This window comes from Lycium barbarum, chromosome 10 (genome assembly GCF_019175385.1).
Source record: "Lycium barbarum isolate Lr01 chromosome 10, ASM1917538v2, whole genome shotgun sequence".
Classification (NCBI taxonomy): Eukaryota; Viridiplantae; Streptophyta; class Magnoliopsida; order Solanales; family Solanaceae; genus Lycium; species Lycium barbarum.
This window is the reverse complement of record NC_083346.1, coordinates 119,206,733-119,227,197: the sequence shown is the minus strand read 5'-3', so window position 1 is coordinate 119,227,197 and position 20,465 is coordinate 119,206,733. Positions and strand designations below refer to the sequence as shown.

Sequence of the window (20,465 nt, the reverse complement as noted above, 5' to 3'; positions counted from 1 at the left end):
AGTACTATACTATTCCTATTGAAATTAAAGTAGTTCTACCATCTTGAGTGGTAACTAGCTTGCAAGCTACAAGGTATTCCAATGATTCTTGGATAGAAAGCGACAAAGTATTAGATATCTTTCTTCCCATATGATTTTAAATTTATCTTATTGGATAATCTTAGTAGACTCCATTCTTGAGCCCCATCTTGATTGATTTTTAGCTCCCCCACCCCCGTGCGATCTAAATTATACCTTTTATCTATGCTTAACATTGCTTTACACTATCGTTAAATAGCAGGATCAATCTTTATTCTGATCGTCTTTCATGTTTTCTTGATTCATCACGATTTAAATAGTAAAAATATTTAGAGAGTTTTGCCAAAATCCTATAAAAGTATGCATGATATTGTGTAGGGGTGTCAAACTATTTCACAAACCGACCGAACTGAACCTGACCGAACTAATTTTTAGATTTTTTTTAAATAAAACTGATGTTTCTAATGTTAACTTATAATCGTACCGAATAATTAGGTTGGTTTTTATTTTATAAAAAAATACCGAACCGAACATATATATATATATATAACAATTTACAAAGCATTAAATTTTTTACTTTGGGCCTTGGGTGTTTGGGTGAATTACAAGCAATATGAAAACCTGCACTACTACCGTAAAACAAAGGAATTACACGTTGAGTTTACTGCTTAGAATTTGAGATTATGCACTTCGTCTTAAATCTCAACTATAGTTTTTATTCTCACCGTTCTTGTTTTGTGTGGAAGGTAAGTGTACGAAGGTAAATTTTTACTCTTCTTCCTTTTCTTTCCTTTATATTTCGTGACTAGATTAGGTGAGCACGGGGCCAATAATTTTGACACTCACATTGTACGGTATCCGCTTTGGAGTCGACTAATTTGTATTCGTGTTAGAAAGTTCCGCAATTAAGTAAACTATTTTTCACTAAAAGTGATTTCATATCCAGAGTTCAAACCTCAGATCTCAAGTTAATGATAGAGAAATACTTATCAGTTCATTACAACCTTTGACAGTTTTTGACAGTCAAATAGTACTTTTTCTTTTCCTTCTTTTGAATTTTGAGTACATATAGTCAATTGATACACTAAAACAGGTTCCTCGTTATGAAGCATTTAAAAATTATTTGATTTACAAGCAAATTATACATAAATTATATTTAACTAAGAATAAGTTGATCAATAATATTTACAGTATAGTATTTATTGTCGAATTTTTAATTTGGTGTATAAAAAAATTATATTGATTATAGTATTAGCTACTGTATAATCATATAAGATTAACACAATTGAGCATTAAATAATGAAATGCAAACATGTAATACTAATTCATTTATCTAATGAGAACTATTTTAATAGATAAATTTTGAGGTGGATTTGTCTAGTAAACTCTTAAAATTTAGTTATGACAACATTAATAAGAAGATTAGTAGCCTTACAGATAACAAAATTGGCACAATATACTTGATCCAGAAGTCTGACAGACTTTCTCAATACCTTTGGTACAAAAAAACTTATCTGTTCAAATTTGCAAATGATCAACTATGGAGAACTATCTTTGTGAAAAATAAAAAAATAAAAATCGAAACTTTAAAGCATCAAACATGGGAAGACTCATTTTGATTAACTAAGCATATCTTTCCAACCAGTTAAATGGATTCCAAAAAAAAAAAAAAAAAGGAAATGCCCATCTAAGAGTATTTTGGCTTTTGCAAAGTACTTCTTCCGTCCCATTTTAGTTGTTATTTTTAGTTTAGAAAATGTGTCTCAGAATAATTATCAATTCAAAATAAAAGTTGTTAATTATTTTCAATTATACTCTTAACACTGAATCGTTATTTTTAATAATATTTTATTTTCAAAAGTCATCTAATAAATAAGGTTACTTTTTTTTTAATGGATGTGAAGAAATAAAACTACAACTAAAATGAAAGAAGGAACTATTTTTGATAACTTGCTTAACCAAACTACTCGCAAAATAATAAACAAGGAGAATTATATATTTGCTGCAAGAACGAAATTAACCATAGCAAAAGGTTTACATAATGATTTAACGATATTTTCTGAAAAACTATTATAACTGACAAAAATAAATATCATGAAATAGGTTAACAACTAAGTATAACTTTTAGTCCACTAAGTTTCAAGTAAAAAAATCAATTAGTATATAGTATATATATTTTAGGTATATGATTTACAGAATTAATTTCGAAGAATTTTTATAGATTTGCTAATAAAAGTTTATGACTGTATTTCTTGGACAAGAAAATACTTTTAGATTTCGGAGTAATAAATTTAAAAATCAACTAATACATAGTGGGATTGAATAAGTTGGGACTTAAAAGTGCAAAAAGTTGTCAGCCACAAAAGTGGCCCCACTGAGAAAATCCATGCTTTAAAGAGAACACGTAAAGTAGAAAGAAGAGGTGGCTAATAAAATAGGCCAAAAAACATATATGTACATTATAAGGGTTTATATTTACAAAACATGATGATATTTTTTAGTTTATAAAATATATTAATAGACTTGTTATAAAATTTATACGAATTAGGTAAATTAAAAAGAAGTAAATAAAACACATTAAATAAAGTAAGAAAAACTTTTTATTTATTGTATCCACTTTTTTCTCTCTCCATTCAAAATTTAGAGATATAGTTTCCTGATTTTCTCCAAATTTTACTTCTTTATTTCATCCACTTTTCACTTCCCATTCAAAATTAAGAAATATTGTTATCTAATTTTCTCCAATTTTTACTCAAAAAGTCCATTATGATCAGTAATTTTTATGTACAAAGTTCATACACTAAAAAACATATATGTATAATATTCATATGCAATATGTATAACAATATAGATTCTTATAATTTTTATTTATGAAATATATATAAAAATTATATGAGTATTTTGATTATTATAAAGTACATAAAAATTGTACAAAACCTAATCAAAGTATGTATAAATTTTGAGAAAAATATGTATAATAAACTTTTAATTGATACAAACCAGATTTCATACAATGTTCATACACCAGAAAATAAATATCTGTTAATTTTTGTATGCAATATGTATAAATGTATAAATTCATTTTAATTTCTACGTATGAAATATGTATAAAAGTTGTATGTATATTGTGATTATGATAAAGTACATATAAATAGTATAAAATCTAATCAAAGTATGTATAGATTTTGAGAAAGTATATATGTATAATAAGTTTTCTGATTGATACAAACCAAATTCCATCCACATTTCATACACATATCAGTTTTCAACATTTTTAAAACTAATTGATATCGAATTTGTTCGCATTTCATACACATTGTGCCGCATATATCTAAAAAGTGACATATAGCAAACTCCATACACATTTCATACATATATTAGTTTTCAACATTTTTTAAAATTACAGTTTATATAATTTATATAAATTTTCAAAACACACAATGATCATATATATCTCAAAACAATACAAATCAATTTTTATATACAATTAATACACAAGTTAGTAATCAAAAATACTTTGTAATATTGGTTTGAAAATTTATATTAGGAAAGAAGATGAAATTTAGGTATGAAAATGGTGTCTATCAAAGAGGGAGGGGAGAGAGAGAGAGAGAAATATTTTTAAAAAGAAAAAGAAGTTGAATGGTAACTATACTAGAATTAAGTCCACATTTAAAATCAGATGTTCTTCCTTAAAAAAAGCTTAAAATCGTGGGTATCTCATTAAGCCCAAATCTGATATACTCTATAATTTTGCTGGTATGTTTTGTAAATAAGGAAAAGTATCCTTATGTTTTGTAATATATAATCTTAAATAGGTATTATTAAGTCATTTTCCCAATAAAATAAGCAAAATGACAGGACTGCCCTTGGTCGTCCTCAACTTGGCTCTTCTATATAGTAGAAACTAGATGGCCTATGCCCGTGCTGCGCACGGGCCCAACACTTCGGATTATAGTATATCTATGTATATGTAGTTGTGTTTAGATAATAATATATATATATATATATATATATATATATATATATATATATATATATATATATATAGACTATGTTCAAAATACGATTAATATAACATTGTAGTTTGTGCTCCGTATCTAAAAATTTATTTTATTCGTGTTTGCTACGAAAATTTATTAATACTTTTTAAAAGAGAAGACTTGTTTAAAAAGAAACTATTTTCCTCTTTTTGAGATAAAACAACAACAATATTTAAGCATCAGTTGGTACTTTCAATTTTAATTCGATTAATTTAACGGTGTAAAATACTTATTATTTTTTATCAAATTTTGATTGAGATAATTCTAATTCAAATTATTAAATTAATTTTACATGTTTAAAACGAAACAAAGTAGAAATTGATTTTTTCCTTATTCTAAAGAGTCCATCATTATTGATTTAATTGTTTGATTTTCTAAGCATTTGTTTTTTAACATTGTTTGTTTTATTAATATGGGATTCACATTTTTTTTAATATTGCCTGATTCTGTTAATATGGGGTCCACTTTTTTTTCCCGTGAGTTTGGATGTGGTCAATTCCACTTTTTTTTCTTCCTTTTTTTTTAAAGGGACAACGGACGGTGAAGCATGGGTCTAAACCCATGCTTTATATAGTTTCTTTTTTTATTTTTTATTTTTTATATTGCTTGGTGTCGTTTAGTATGGGGCCACCCTTTTGGACATTATTAGTTTGCATTATTTTTATGTATAATATATATATATATACTATGTTCAAAACACGATTGATATAACATTGTAATTTGTGCTCCGTATCTAAAACTTTATTATATTAGTGTTTGCTACAAATACGCATGGTGTTTAATGTGGGGCCCACAATTATTTTCACATTTAGTAGAGTAAGGAAAAAATGAAAAAGTAATTAAATTTTATCTTATTTTAATATATAAGTATTTTAAGTATGTTACTGTACAATAATTTCATTTGCTCCCACTAATGGATTGATACGCACGCGGTAATGAATCCATCATTATTGACTTAATGAGATACTTTGGAAATTACATGAATATTGTTTGATTTTTTAATATGGGGTGCACTTTTTTTTTTTGACATTATTAATTTGCATTATTTTTATGCATATATATATATACTATGTTCAAAACACGATTAATATAACATTATAGTTTGTACTCCGTATCTAAAACTTTATTATATTAGTGTTTAATACGAATACAAAGTCTTTTTTGACATTATTTTTTTTGAATATGGGGTTCAATTTTATTTTTGTTGATATTGCTTGATTTTGTTAATACGGGATCCACTTTTTTTACCGTGAGTTTGGAGATGGTGGGTTATACTTTTTTTTTATATATATATTGCTTGATGTTGTTTAGTATGGGGTCAATATGCCCACATTTTTTTTAACATTGTTTTTTTTTTTTAATATGAGATTCACTTTTTTTTTCAATATTGCTTGATTTTGTTAATATGGGGTCCACTTTTTTTCCCGTGAGTTTGGATGTGGTGGGTTCCACTTTTTTTTTAATACTGGATGTTGTTTAATATGGGGCCTACAATTTTTTTAATACTGGATGTTGTTGAATATGGGGCCCCAATTTTTTTTTAGGGCCTGTTTAATATGGGGCCCAAAAATATGGGATTCGCTTGTTTTTTCAATATTGCTTGATTTTGTTAATATAGGGTTCACTTTTTTTTCCCGTGAGTTTGGATGTGGTGGGTTCCACTTTTTTTTTAATACTGAATGTTGTTTAATATGGAGCTCACAATTTTTTTTTAATACTGGATGTTGTTTAATATAGGACCCACAATTTTTTTAATACTGGATGTTGTTGAATATGGGGCCCACATTTTTATTTTTTTACAAAATTTTTTTTAGGGCCTATTTAATATGGGGCCCAATTTTTTTTTTTTTTTTTATGTTGGTTGGGGGGGGGTCCACACACGGACGATGAAAGAAGCACCAACCGGTGCTTCTAATATAGTAGAAATATTTAGTCAAATCTCATCATATACAGTCCCTCCTATATAATCATATTTCGACCATATTTTTTTTTACAATCACACTGTTTGATTTTTCATTAATTAATTTTTTTATACAAAATAATGACAACTTCATTTTTTTTTTTGTTCTTTACAAATGTAGAATTATAAGTGCAGTTTTCATAATGGCGTAAAGTATGACTATTGTTGATTTGTTCTTTGATGTTGTACTGCTTTGGTACCATCTAGTTGGTAGTTACATTTTTATTCCTTTAATTTATATAGCTTTTAATTACTTTCTGCTAATTGCTAAGTATATTTTTTTTGGAAGAAACAAAAAGGATTACATAAAGATTAAGGATAGAGATATGAGGACAAAAAGTTAATTACCCATTTTATTATATATGAATCAGCAATTTTTTATAATATTATATAAGTTGATGTTTTAAAAATAAATTACCGACAATTAACCGAACCCGTACCGAAACCGAAGAGCAACCGAGATGATTGGTACGGTTTCGAAAAGTTCAAATTTGATTATATTTGTAAATTAATTTAAAAATTGGTATGGTATAATTTTTGCAGTAAAAGCGACCGAACCGTACCATTGACACTCCTAATATCGTGTCTTTAGCTTTTACTAGTGACAGTAACATGATATTCCTTTTCTAAAAAAAAAAAAAATTAACTGAAGCGTACCGATACCGAAGAGAAACCGAGATGACGGGACAGTTTCAAAAAGTCTAGTTTTGGTTTTAAAAAATCAAATAACCGAAAAATTGTTATGGTATAATTTTATAAATTAACAGCCCGAACCGTACCATTGACACCCCTAATTGTTATCTTGCTTATCCACATTTAATACAATGTTTTATGTAATACGTTAGTACTTCTTAATCTGATTATCTCCCCATAGAACGAACTTGATTAACTTAAGACTATGAATTGCTTAATATGGAGAAACTCTGGAGGTTGGCGAACTAGCAAATCCACAAACACTTAAATACATTCGTTATAATCAGAGGAAAAATACTGATTATAACGAATCTTAAAGAATTAGTTGTGGAATGTACTAGGAAATCTTACTCTCTAAATATCATCAAACAGCTAGCCCGCAGGTATTCAACACTCAAGATCCAACTCCTACTCTGGAAATGTTGTCAAACCTAAGGAGTCAAATTAATAAATACTTGGGATGGAAAGAAAAATTTACCTGCAATAATGAGAGTCTTGATCAACTGTATAATCTAATCGAGATTTTTTTAAGTGAAAATAGTTACCCCTAAATAAGTTATTATATTTCTGTTTGATATCAGTACATTACAATGAGAGTTTAGAATTTATTAGATATGTCATAAATTTGTTAAACTATGCTATTAAAAATGGCATGTGGTACTCTTTATAAAATAATGGTATTTGGTTCTGTTGCCTGCATTTTAATGTTTTTCGCTCATACTTGCATAACAGAAGAGTTTATTTATCTAACTATCTTTAGTATATTTTCTGCAACGTGATTCACAAATCCCTTGTGGATTTAATGTAGACCCTTATTTTTTGGGTTTTCTGATTATGTACACACAAGCTCAAATATTCGATGCCTTGTTGTTTCTTGTTTTAGACAGACTCTTCAAACTATAAAGGACACCATTTTTACTGCAAAAGTAGAGATGCAATGCATGCCAAAATAATCAATCATTAGAACCTTAAAAGGACCGAAATTTGAGTGACATAAAATAATGTGTGTTTGATATTACAGAGATCATTCTGGATGGTAAACATCGTGGACAGCTCTCACTTTCGATGAACACACTAAAGAGATAACTATCTAAATATTTTCGATATAGGGTATACTTTGAGCTTACCAAATGGCACCCTCGACCACTTAAATGTTGTGCACATTAATTTCATGCTAGTAATTAAGATCAAGACTGCATCAATTGCATAAACAACGCCAAATACCACTACAGAGTAGCAAAAACGGAAGACGATGACACACATCAGGTTTTCACAAAAGGCAGTTGACATAGTACATACTTTTTTTTTTTGGTTGGTTAAAAGGTTAAATTTTCATTTCAACCAAAATGTAATTTGTACAATGCCACTAGCTCCATTTGGACTCGAAGCTAGATCTCAAACAGCTTTAACTACACTTTCACTATTGTGATTACAATTTCTGTCATCTAAAACCAATAAGATAATAGGGATATGAATCTGGCTGCTCTAGGTGACTCTTCCATTTGCTGTGCCTTTGACCTTCAATGTGCAGCTGAATAGAGATATCTTTCAGTCGTGCCAAGTTGCTTTGAACCTAGCGAGAAAATCACTTTCCATTGCGCTCCACCCAAATATGATAGGCTGTTGCTGCAAAACAGAATCCCAGTATGCTATCTCTAGGCCTGCTATTGCTTATCCTTTGTATTAACCACTGTATTTTAGGGTTCCAATCACCTATTGTCCTGGAGTAACCCAACCAGTTCACCAGAGAGCAGCAGACATGTTTGGCGTATGGGCAGGCAAAGAATATGTGATCAAACTTTTCCTCCGATTGAGTATCACATAGAACACATTCCTGTTGCACTACTATTTCCCATTTTGCAACTATATCAACAGTAGAGAGTCTCCTATAGAGTGCCATCCATAGTATAAAATGATGTCTTGGTATGGGACCCTTTACCAGAACCAATTTGCTCCAGTCTGCTTTTGGAAATTGTCCCAACATTGAAAGATAACTTTTTTTTATGCTGAATTCTCCTTTGTATGTCATCTGGTGTAGAGATTTATGTAAGGAATCATTACTAGTGAGACACTTCCTTGCATCAATCACCTTCCGGAGTAACCAGCAAGCTTGCTTTGGTGTTTCCATTTGACTCAAATCTTGGGATTTTATATAGAAAGTATGTACCCATAGAACCCACAATTTGTCTTTCTTTTGTTCCACAGGCCAAAGTAATTTGCAGATTGCTGCTCTATTCCAAGTTAATATGTCAATAACATTCAGTCCCACTGCTGTTTTAGGTCTGCATATCTTTTCCCAGGCTACTAATGCTTTTCTTGAGCAGTTGTTACTCCCAGTCCAAAGAAAGGTCCTACAACCAGATGTTACTATCGATATAATCTTCTTTGGTAGTAAAAATATGTGTGCCCAATAGGTTTGCATTTCAAACAACACACTCTTCACTAGTTGTAGACTACCACTGTAGGATAATAGCTTTGAAGACCGGGACTTGATCCTGGAGATCATCTTTTCAACCAGTGGCAAGCATTGATACATAGATAATTTCCTAGTTTATAAGAGAACTCCTAGGTATTTAAATGGTATATCACCTAGTGATAGATTCATTTCAGCCAACATTTGCTCTTTGAAATCCTCATCTACTCCTGCAATATACAGAGAGCTTTTCTATACATCAGTATAGTACATACTGCTGCTAATAGACATTCGGGATACATACATATATAGATATCCTAAGTTGCGTGGGCTCTTCATTTTTTATTCCGAACCTATCTCGACACGAGACTTGACGAGTGCGGAATATGTTTCGGATTCGGTCAACCAACTTCGAATATTTTGACCAGAGTCCATCGACAAATTTGGGGGGGAAATTGAGATTTTAATTTCTCAAAAATAAAAGAAAAAATAGATTTAAGACATGGTAAATGGCATACCTTCAATATTGTAGTACTTTTGTCTCATATTCACTGCTTCATGTTTCCGTCAAACAGAGAGAAACCAATAATTCAAGGGGTTGTGCTCTATTTTCATATTTTCGAATTTTCTTATCTGAATCCCAACACTCGTATCCATACATGGTTCCTCACCCTAAATCCTAATATTTAGGTTTTGCCGAATCCGACCCTCGAATTAGTAACCGTATTGGATATCCGCACCCGAGTCCGAGCAACTTAGTAGATATCCTAAGAAAGTAAAGGGGAAGTTCCATGTATTACCTGAAATTTGAAACATTGGTGGAAATTAAATACAACAGAAATTAGAACGTAGATGCTCAGTTAAAAATAAAACTTCCAACTCAATCTTTCATATGAGGAAAAAAAAGGAAAATTTTCAAAAATATACAACCCAACATAAATTATTACGCTACGTAGCCTAATATACAATACCATACAACATTATACCTGGGAGAAAGCATTATATAAAAAAAAAAAAAAAAAACACAGTTAAGGTCCAGATGCCAACTAATTCAATTCCCGATCAAGTTACTCAAATGAATCCATAAAGCAATACATAGTTTAAAGTTACACCTCTCAACTTCATAATTTAATCAATTCAAGTGACAAAAAATTAATCACAATGTAGGTTACCTCAACTATGTTTTTCATAGTGACTAGATTAATGTCACCATGATCAATTAGACACCAAAACAGAATTAAATATGGCTGAAAACACTTAATTTACAAATTGTCATATCAAAATTCAATCTCTGGACTCAAAAGTACCTCATACATAATGATACACATAAGATTAAAAGCTAAATTCATAGCTTAGGATTTAATTCTTACCTCAAATAGAGTAATGGAGGTTTCAAAGAAGAACAATTGTTCTCTGGTTCAAAGTTATCAACCTCTTCGATCCCAAAGTATATTTGGAATGAATATATATTGATTGAGTTGAAGAAGAACTTAAATCAGGGAAAATTTCACAAATATACAATTTGCTCACTTACATTGCCAAAAAATAACTCAAAACTCATATTGCAAAGCGTTCGCCCAAAACACTTTTATACAGTGTTATATACTTGTATATAAAAAGAGATGTACATTATGTATATAGGTGTACAATCTAAAAAATATAATTACACAATATTATACACAAAAATACGCACTTATACACAATTATACAATGTGCAGGTATATACACTAAAAAATATACTTATACAATATTATGTACGAAAATATGCACTTATTCACATTTATACACAATTATACAATATTGTATATGTGTAGGTATATACACGAAAAATATACTTATACAATATTATACACAAAAATATGCTCTTATACACAATTATACAATATTGCATAAGTGGGTATAAACATAGATCTGGACTGTTTTGAATAAGAATTGCACTATTATACCAGACATATACATTATGTATATAGCTGTATAAAAATGTATAATAGTGTATAAGAGGTGTGCTTACACCCATATACTACTACTATACAATATTATACACTATTATACAAAAACTAACTCCAACACCACCAACGACAATAGCAGCAACCACCAACCATCGTCGGAGTTCTGTTCTCCGGCGAACTCCAATATTTGAGACAGAGAGAGAAATTTCTGATGAAAACCACCAGCCACACCACCACCATATTTGAGAGAGATATAAAGAGAGAGAATTTTCAGGCGGTGCTGACCAGCCACACCACCACCAGATCGGCTGGCGAACTCTACCTCTGACCTTTCCGGTGGTGCCAACCGCCGACTGCGGCGGTGTCGGCATCGGGAGATGCCGGCAATTATGGTCTGGCGAAAAAGAGAGAGAGAGAGAGAGCGGAAGGAGGAGGGAATGAGTCCTTTTTTTTTTTTTTTTTTTTTTTGTAAGATTTGAAAATGTGGGTCAATTTTGCTAGCATTGTTATCTTAATTAACGTAATTATCACCTTAAAATACTACCCCTCCGTTTACAATTTAACACACTTGTCTTAATTTCTTTTTGTCTATTTTAAAAGCTTATGTTTACATTTAGTAGGCATTTTTACATGCGATTTCATCTAAACCAGCGTTTGGACATGCGATGTCATCTCTCATTAGATGAAATCTCAAATCATCCAAAAAGGCATGATTTGGGATTCCAAATCATGATTTCAATTTTTTTAAATGTAAAAGTTGACTCCCATAAATTTATATTTTGTAAAAATAAATCCATAAGTTGATAGATACATTTACCCATCATGTTTACCAACCATTTAGATCAAATATTAAAAGATCTATAAGTTGGTAGTATATGTATAATAAATTTTCTCTTACCAACCATGTGGGGGATTACATTAAAGAATAGTTACACTACAACTCATGTTCAATTTTTTAATTTTATTGAACTAAAGTTTGATCAATTGATGTTGTATTCTTTAGAAAGGCCTTCTAGTGGAGTATTAATTTTGTTATGAACTATGACTTGCTCATTTGGTAAGATTGTATAAGAATTGGGAAAGTTTTGATGGTTTTCACAACTTGTGAGGTTTTTATGTGTATAAGAAAAAATACAACTTAAGAAATCCAAATTGCGTATTTAAATGAAGCTTTAACTTCAAATCATCATGATTTCAAATCATGTCCAAACGGCTCCTTAGAGCTAATATGGACATGATTTAAAGTTGAAATTTTATTTGGACATGCAATTTGGATGTCTTAAGTTAGTATTTTTTTTTTCTCATAAGCATGAAAACCCAACAATTTGTGAAAATTATTAAAATTTTCCCAACTTCTATACAATCTTAACCAATTAGCAAACTATAATTCATAAATAAAGTGTCAGAATATCCTAAGGTGCATCATTAATAAACTAAATTTTCTTTTTAAAAAACTAAATTTTCTTTTTAAAAAAATTAAAATAGATATTTAAAAAAATCTGAAAATTTGATAATCTGAAAAACATGGATTTTTTTAAAAAAAAATATGGAAAAAATGGATTTTGTTTTTAAATATAGAAAACTGGAATATTTTTTTGTTTTGAAAAAAAAGTCTTTACAAAAACTAGATTTTCATTATTTCATTTTTTTAGGACACTTTATTCCAAATAAAATCTGGATTTTTTAAAAAGAATTTGGAAAAAAGTGTTTTTTCTTTTCAAAATGTGAAAAAACTAATTTTTTTATAAAAATTTGGAAAAACTAATTATTTTTTAAAATATGGAAACCCATTTTTTTAAACTAAATCTTGAAAACTAGATTTTTTTTCATTTATATAAAAAAATAATCAGTTTTCCACATTTAAAAAAAAAACAGTTTAGAAAAAAAAATTAAGCTTTAATTATAATTAATTAGGTGTAACTAAATGTAAAGTACCCAATTAAAAAATGACACGTGTCAGATTTGTGCTTCACTCTCCCAAAGAGAGTGAAATGCACTCTCCTTACCACGTCAGCGCTTAGCGTAGTAATTATCCCTTTTTAAAAAAGTTCGGGGGTAGGGGGTTAATATGACCCTCAAAAGGTAAGGTGTTTTGTAGTAGCTTTGCTCATATATATATATATATATATATATATATATATATATATATATATATTGTTAAGTGAAAAAGAAAGTGCAGTGTTTATATTAAAAGGAAAGACATTTTATTGCATATTCATTTGACCCAAAAAAGGATCCCCAAAATCAATTAACGTGTGTGCTCCATTTATGAAATGAATCTAACAAGTAATATTACCATTCTTCTTTCGTCAAAATTGGTACGATATATTGTTTGCAGTTAATTTCAGCTAGTCAAATTTTACTATCAAAAGATATTCACATTGATATTGTCATAGATCAACTAATTAAGATGTCTAATTTTAATATATATATATATATATATATATATATATATATATATATATATATATATATATATATATAAAGAATTGAAAGAACATAATAGTCTTAGTCTTGAATATTTAAAAAAAATATATAATCATTCTGATATTGATGATTATAGACTTATTTTTCGAATTGAAAGTGTTACGGAAATAGTACAAGTAGATGATAGTACTTTAATCAATATATTCAATCAAATAAAAAGACTTAGTTCTTTTGTCAAATGCATATATATTGCTTATAGAATAATGTTAACAATTCCTATAACAATTGTCTAGAAAAAAAAAATTTCAAAATTAAAAATGATAAAATCTTGCTTGAGATTAACAATGCTCAAAAGGGGTTGAATGAATTAGCTATATTATAAATTGAAAAAGAGTTATTAAAAAATCAATTTTAAAACAATTAATTGTCAGTGACATGGACATAAGAATGAGATTTTGAATAAAGCCTCAGGTCCCATGATCAATAAATTAAGTTGAATATTATATCTACACATATGAAAAATGTATAACAAAATTCTAGTACCAATCTAATATACTTTAATGATATTTGAACTTTTGCATCTAAGAAACTAAAAAGAAATAGATTTCAAATAAAAAACATGTATGAAAGCTTTTAATTATTGAGAAAATAATAAGGTCTCTCGTTGAAGTTTAGGTTTAGGCCACCAATAATATTGAGTCGTGCCTGATTTTCATGATGCAATTTCTTGCATGAGAGTTCCCAACTTTCTTCTCGGCTCAGAAAACGAAGTTTATGGACAAAATCGTAGTTATCTATGATGGAACACATATATAAACATCGGAAATAATTTTTAATATAAATCTTCATGTAATATAGACAATACAATCACAAGTGTTAATCAAACATAAAATCAGAAGAATACCTCTTGAAGCATGAACGCAACCGCGAATATATCTTCACGTTTACACAGTCTCCTATTACGTGACTCAAGAAATCACCGGACTTTAACATTTGTTTGGACAAGTATTTCTAGATATCTGTATCATTTTGTCAAACATTTAAAGAGTTCCATTATTGCAACCTTGGATAGATTTAATGATATTCTGAATTCATTTTTTCTCTATTTTGGGACAACAGTTAGTAAGAATAGTATATTTTGGCCATTTGGATAGTTGAAGGGAATTTTTAAGCCAAAGCATAACGGCGAGTGCATTTTCAAACAAAAAATGCAACGAAGGTAAATTTAATCTATTTTCCATATTTGAGGGGTATTTTTGGCCTTTTCCTCTTAGAATTATAAAAATTATAGTGGTCGGTTTATTTGGAATTTCCCTACTCTTATAACCCCCGTATATACACATATTCAACTCTTCAAAAGAGCCCTACATTCTTTCACTTCCCATTTTTTCCTTGAGAATCAAAAATATGTCTTCCCTTTATTTCTGCTACAAATGCAATCACACCGTCACAATCACCCCTTCTCCAACTCGATAGAAGTTGCTAACAATATGAGTATTTTTTGTTCAAATGGTATAGTAGAGGTTAAATATAAATTATTTTTGAAAGTAAGGTTATTGAATTAAAAAAACAAAAAAGATTCATGTTTGAGAAAAATTAAATATATCCCTAAATTTTGCCTCAAGGGTAAAAAAAAAAATATAATCCTTAACTTTGCAAGAGTATCAAATAGCCATATGTGGCTTTTATTCTAATAAAAAATAAATAAATTTAAATTTGAATTTTAAACGCTCTAAACCACTCTTATGTATATATGTACATAAAAAATATGAAAATACCTTATATATGTTGTGTAATTTTTGTCGAGATCTTCAAACCTAAATCCGCCTCTGTAGCCGAAAAAAATATATCTGAGCCACTTGTATAACGATAGGGTTATAAACGAGCTACTTTTTGATATATTTGTTCTAAATCGTACACCTCATGGTTATATTTTTAGACCTTTTAGAATTCTAAAAATTATGGTCGGTTTATTTACAACTTTCCTACTCTTATAAACCCCACCCACCCCACTCCCCCACCCACGCCACTCTATGTATATTCAACTCCTCAAAAAGCCCTACATTTTTTCACTTCCCCCTTTTTTTTTTCCTTCTAAAAATCAAAAAAAAAAAAAATGTCTTCTCTTTATTTCTGCTACAAATGCGATCACACCGTCACCATTACCGGCGATCTAATTTGCCCTACATGTAACAGTGATTTCGTTGAACAACTCGAAAACCCTAACCCTAATCCCCAACCCGAACCCGACCCGATTTTCTCCTTATTAAGTAGCTTCCTCATGTCAACCCAAAACCCTAACCCTAGACAACCTGCAAGCCCATTCACTTTCGGGTCGGGTGATTTTAACCCGTTTGAGTTTCTTCAAACCCATTTAGCTAATCGTAGAGCTAGTGGAGTTAACTTTGAATTTGTAATTGAAGGGGCTAATATGGGTAATGTGGCTAATTTGGGTAATTTTGGGGATTATTTTGTTGGGCCTGGATTTGAGGAATTGATTCAACATTTAGCGGAAAATGACCCGAATCGATATGGGACACCACCGGCGTCGAAACGGGCTGTGGAAGGGCTACCGAATGTAAAAGTTGATGAGGAATTGTTACGTAGCGAATTGGCGCAATGTGCTGTTTGTAAGGATGATTTTGAGTTAGGTTTAGATGTTAAACAGATGCCTTGTAAACATGTTTATCATGAGGATTGTATTTTACCGTGGCTCGAGTTGCATAATTCGTGTCCTGTTTGTCGGTATGAGTTGCCAACGGACGATCAGGATTACGAGAATAGGGAAAGACGTGATGATGGGGGCGGCTCGAGTGGAGGTGGTGGGGGAAGGTCTACTACGATATCGTTGCCGTGGCCTTTGGGGAGTTTTGGATCGTCGTCGTCTAGCCAAGGAGGATCAAATTAGGTAGGTATATATAAGCTTTTATGTTCTTGGTTATGAGATTGTTTAGTTTGTTTGAATTTGAATTTATATACTTGACTTGCTGATTAAAAACAAAAATTAATAGTACAATGTTTGGTAGGGTGTGTAAGAATAATACTGAATGGGGTGTATTTTTAGTGCCGGGGTTAATAGTTAGTTGCCAACCAATGATCTTGATTACGAGAATAGGGAAAGATGCAATGATGGGAATTCGAGTGGAGGTGGTGGGGCCAGTGGGGGAAGGTTTACTACGATATTGTTGCTGTGGCCTTTGGGGAGTTTTGGATCATCTTCGTCTAGCCAAGGAGGATTATCAAATTAGGTAGATATATACAAGCTTTTATGTTCTTGATTATGTGATTGTTTAGTTTGTTTGATTCGAGTTTATATACTTAACTTGCTGATGAAAACAGAAATTAGTAGTACAATGTTTTGTAAGGTGTATAAGAATAGTAATGAATAGGGTGTATTAGTAATGCTGGCATTATTTTTCATCGGCTGATCAAAACAGAAATTAATAAAGTTGACTTTTGGAGTTTATATTACCTAAAGTGCTGGTATAAGGAACTCTAGAGTAGGAAATAGTAAACTTTCTATGCTCTGTGTTTACATTGTATAGCCCGATCACGAGAATCAGGAAAGGGATAATGATGGGGATTCGAGTGGTTGTGGTTCAGAAAGAGGGGGAGAAATTAATAGTACAATGTTTGGTAGGGTGTAAAAGAATAGTACTGAATGGGGTGTGTTAGTAATGTTGGGATTAGTTATGCTGACATTATTTTTTATTGACTGTTTGGTCTGATATATAAATAACATGCATTGCAAAATTTCTGAATAGGTGTACTAGAATAGGAATATCACTAGTATTGTTAATGCCATGGTTTACTATGTATTAGAATAGTACTGAATAGGGTGTATAAGTAATTCTGGTATTAGCTGTACCAATCTTAAATTTGTAACCAAACATTGGACTCAATTCGGGCTTACTACAATATCATTGCCATGGTCTTTGGGGAATTTTGGATCATCATCATCATCTAGCCAGGGGGGATCAGAGTCTCGTGGGCAGAGGAAGAGGGAGTCGAATTAGGTAGAGATATACAAACTGTGATCTTCTTGAATATGTCCTTGTTTAGTTCTTTTGATTCATATTTATACACTTGACTTACTGATCAAAACAGAAATTCATAGAGTTGACTTTAGGAGTTGATATGCCCAACGTGCTCGTGTAAAGAACTCTAGAATAGGAAATAACTAGGTCCATTTCAATGCTCTGTTTTTACAGTGTATAGCCTGTGCATACGTGAATCCAGGAGGCATTTTCTATAAAAATGACCTAGAACACTGAATTCATATTTAAGGTTCATTGGAAATGTGTTTAATTAGTGGTTCATATTTTCTATGACTCCCATATATGCCTATATGCTCTGTATAAACCAACTAATAAAGTTATCAACATATGTAGATATGCCAATTTTCAAGTGAGCGTAGCTACTAGAAGTTACTGAGACAAGCCATCTCACTCTATATGTGGGATTTTGAACTGCATGTTTAGTTGTAGAATGTCTTTGCAGATATATATTCAGTGGCAGGACTATTAATTAATTTGGCCATGTACGTTGGTATCTGTACATCTAAAAATGTATTTACAGCATTATAGACGTTCTATTCCTAAGAAATTATTTGCATTTGTCCTTACATGCATGTACAAATACGTAGCTATAATAATGCCCATTATGCCATTTCTTGAATGAAGGGACGGTGACCAAATCTTTTAAATTTGTCAAAATGTCGGTACGAGGAAGTTATCTCGGAAATTTTATGCCGTCCGAAGTAGATTTGAGGTTCCCAGTGTATCCTAGGTTATTGATGGGTAGAGTTATTACAAGTTAAGCCTTTGTTGAGATCTTAGATGTGAGATTATACATCTTGTTGGTCTTCCATTTTGTACATCTGCTAGTATTTGGTATATGATATTTTTTAATGATATTTCGCCATTTAACCTAAAGTTTTGAATTAGCTCAAGCGGTTCAAATAGGCTGGCTGGGCTAAATTTAGGCGGGGTAAATCGTGTCAAATCGATAAACATGTTTGGTCGTAACCTGCTAAAAATGTTCTTGGATCAAAATAGGTGGGCCAAATTGGCTAAACAACAGGTTATAATTCAACCTTTCCAGCTCAAAATTATTGTTTATTTGTTCTCTTATAGTTTGTTTAATTATCAAATCAAATTAATTTGAACTGTTTTCTTTTATTTATCACGACTATATTTGACCAATCAAACACAATTTTCCCTTATGTTTTGATAACTTATTGTTGGGTCAATTTGGCTACGGCCGCTGCTTGGATGAGCTAACTTTGATTATGTCAAGTTGACCCCCTCCCCCAAATGAATATGTACCCAAACCCCCAACCCGCATTATATTTTTATGGGTTTATTATGACACTTCAAGATGTGTATATTGTTATAGCATCTCTAAGGGTGTGGTTCAAACAAATAGATTGAGACATTGAGTACATCTAGAGTATACAAGAGGGGCCAAACTGAAAACGGAAACAAGCTCATTCCTAGCAGGCTCTTGTTTACGGAACTTCTCTAGGTAATGGGAGTAGACAGACCAGTCAATTTGATGTTTTGTACAAATCTCAGCTGAAAGCTAGTTTCCCAATAGCAGTGAAGTCCTTCAATTCAGAGACTCAAATACTTTATCATAACTGGGTCTCCCTTTCAATTTTAAGGACTTCATGAATTATGCTACTCCATTATTCGACGTATATTGAAATAGCTGATGATCCCTTCAGTTCTGGATGCTTTGGATAAGAAGTTGAAATCGTACCATTAGATTGTAAATAGTCTAAAAGTATTTTGTCTTGGAAAAAGTAGTTCCACTTCTTTCTAGACTGCATAGAGTCCTCAGGGTGAACTTAGACATACTTTTGCCTTTTGCACCTTCTTGATTTACTTATAACTGCACCAACATAGTGCTATAAAGCACCAATGTAATATTTTATCTGCTAAAGAGAAATGGTACGAAATCATAGATTTTTGTCTTGTAATCAGGTAATATTTCATGCTTTTTATTGAACTTCTATTTGAGGTCCTACATTGTGTTGATCATCTCTTTAATTGTCAAGTCTGTCATACATTCGACACTGATATCCAGAGATCTTGAAAACTTGTATTTTGATTTTGTATATTCAAATATGCTGTACCACTTTGAAATGTATTTTGCATCATATTTCTGGAAAAGGTTTTGCCATGGGTTAAATCCTTGTCAAGGTTGACCATTAATGATTTCTCTGTTTTAATACTGTACAGGTTAAAGGTTACTTGGCATCCTTGGTTGCAGCTTGTATCATGCACGACAAAGTTGGAGGAGTAGTTGGGTAGATAATGAAAAAAAATGCTAGAAAGGTAAAGGGTTATCTTAACGTAGATACAGGGTTTACACAAACCTCAGATATTAATACAAGATTTTTGTCTGAACGTTTTGCTTCAGAGACGTCTGAAGTTCTCGTTTATGCTCCATCATCGTGAATACTGCGGATTGTTTTGATCTTTGTGCAGTTGATCTGACATTATTGTTTTGATTGACCTTTGCGCTGCTAGTTGTTGAATTTCTTTGCCATATATTTCTCTCTTCAAAGGCCTATTGATGTTAGTGATGGAGTAGGCTCTGTTAAGTTGTGTGGCAGTGACATTCAAAATGCATGGGGCTTAGTATCATTTACGCTATGCGCCTGAACTCCAAGTCTTGTCTGCTTGGGCAAATTTAAAACAAATCCCTTCTAACTACAATGGCGCCATCAATTATTCTCCTGCTGGTAAATTATTTTTGAATACTTCTGTAACTCCACCCCTAAAGTGTGGCTAGAAGCGTAGACATAAAGAGAGAAAAAGTAAGAGCACATCTTTATCTATCTTGCTCAAGCATTGCAATTGCGACCCAAAGTCTCCATCAAAAGTGTTTCACAGTGTAGGTAGCTATCTGGAAATAGCATCTCTTAGTCAGACACATAGATGGTAATGATAGAA

At 31.1% G+C, this 20,465-nt stretch overlaps 2 protein-coding genes across 5 annotated transcripts; one reads left to right on the top strand and one right to left on the bottom strand.

Moving 5' to 3' along the window:
• Nucleotides 1–7,916: 7,916 nt before the first annotated feature.
• LOC132614990 (uncharacterized) lies at nt 7,917–11,547 on the bottom strand. 3 transcript variants are annotated; one of them, XM_060329546.1, is made up of 3 exons: nt 10,498–11,547; nt 9,646–9,927; nt 7,917–9,374 (listed from the first exon to the last, which is right to left on the bottom strand). In XM_060329546.1, the coding sequence occupies exon 3, from the start codon at nt 9,248–9,250 to the stop codon at nt 8,300–8,302; it is 951 nt and encodes a 316-aa protein (XP_060185529.1). In that variant the 5' UTR covers nt 9,251–9,374; nt 9,646–9,927; nt 10,498–11,547; the 3' UTR covers nt 7,917–8,299. The 3 variants fall into 3 exon arrangements, with proteins under 3 accessions (XP_060185529.1, XP_060185527.1, XP_060185528.1); XM_060329544.1 differs by having other exon boundaries at nt 7,918–9,357; nt 10,498–11,546; XM_060329545.1 differs by having other exon boundaries at nt 7,918–9,357; nt 11,227–11,546.
• A 3,983-nt stretch (nt 11,548–15,530) lies between these two features.
• LOC132614726 (E3 ubiquitin-protein ligase RING1-like) lies at nt 15,531–20,024 on the top strand. 2 transcript variants are annotated; one of them, XM_060329244.1, is made up of 2 exons: nt 15,531–16,411; nt 19,749–20,024. In XM_060329244.1, the coding sequence occupies exon 1, from the start codon at nt 15,620–15,622 to the stop codon at nt 16,409–16,411; it is 792 nt and encodes a 263-aa protein (XP_060185227.1). In that variant the 5' UTR covers nt 15,531–15,619; the 3' UTR covers nt 19,749–20,024. The 2 variants fall into 2 exon arrangements, with proteins under 2 accessions (XP_060185227.1, XP_060185228.1); XM_060329245.1 differs by lacking the exon at nt 15,531–16,411 and adding an exon at nt 16,421–16,751.
• Nucleotides 20,025–20,465: the final 441 nt, after the last annotated feature.

Coding starts and splice junctions, on each gene's coding strand:
- LOC132614990 (XM_060329546.1), bottom strand. CDS start 9,250: ATGTATCAATGCTTGCCACTGGTTGAAAAGATGATCTCCAGGATCAAG.
- LOC132614726 (XM_060329244.1), top strand. CDS start 15,620: ATGTCTTCTCTTTATTTCTGCTACAAATGCGATCACACCGTCACCATT.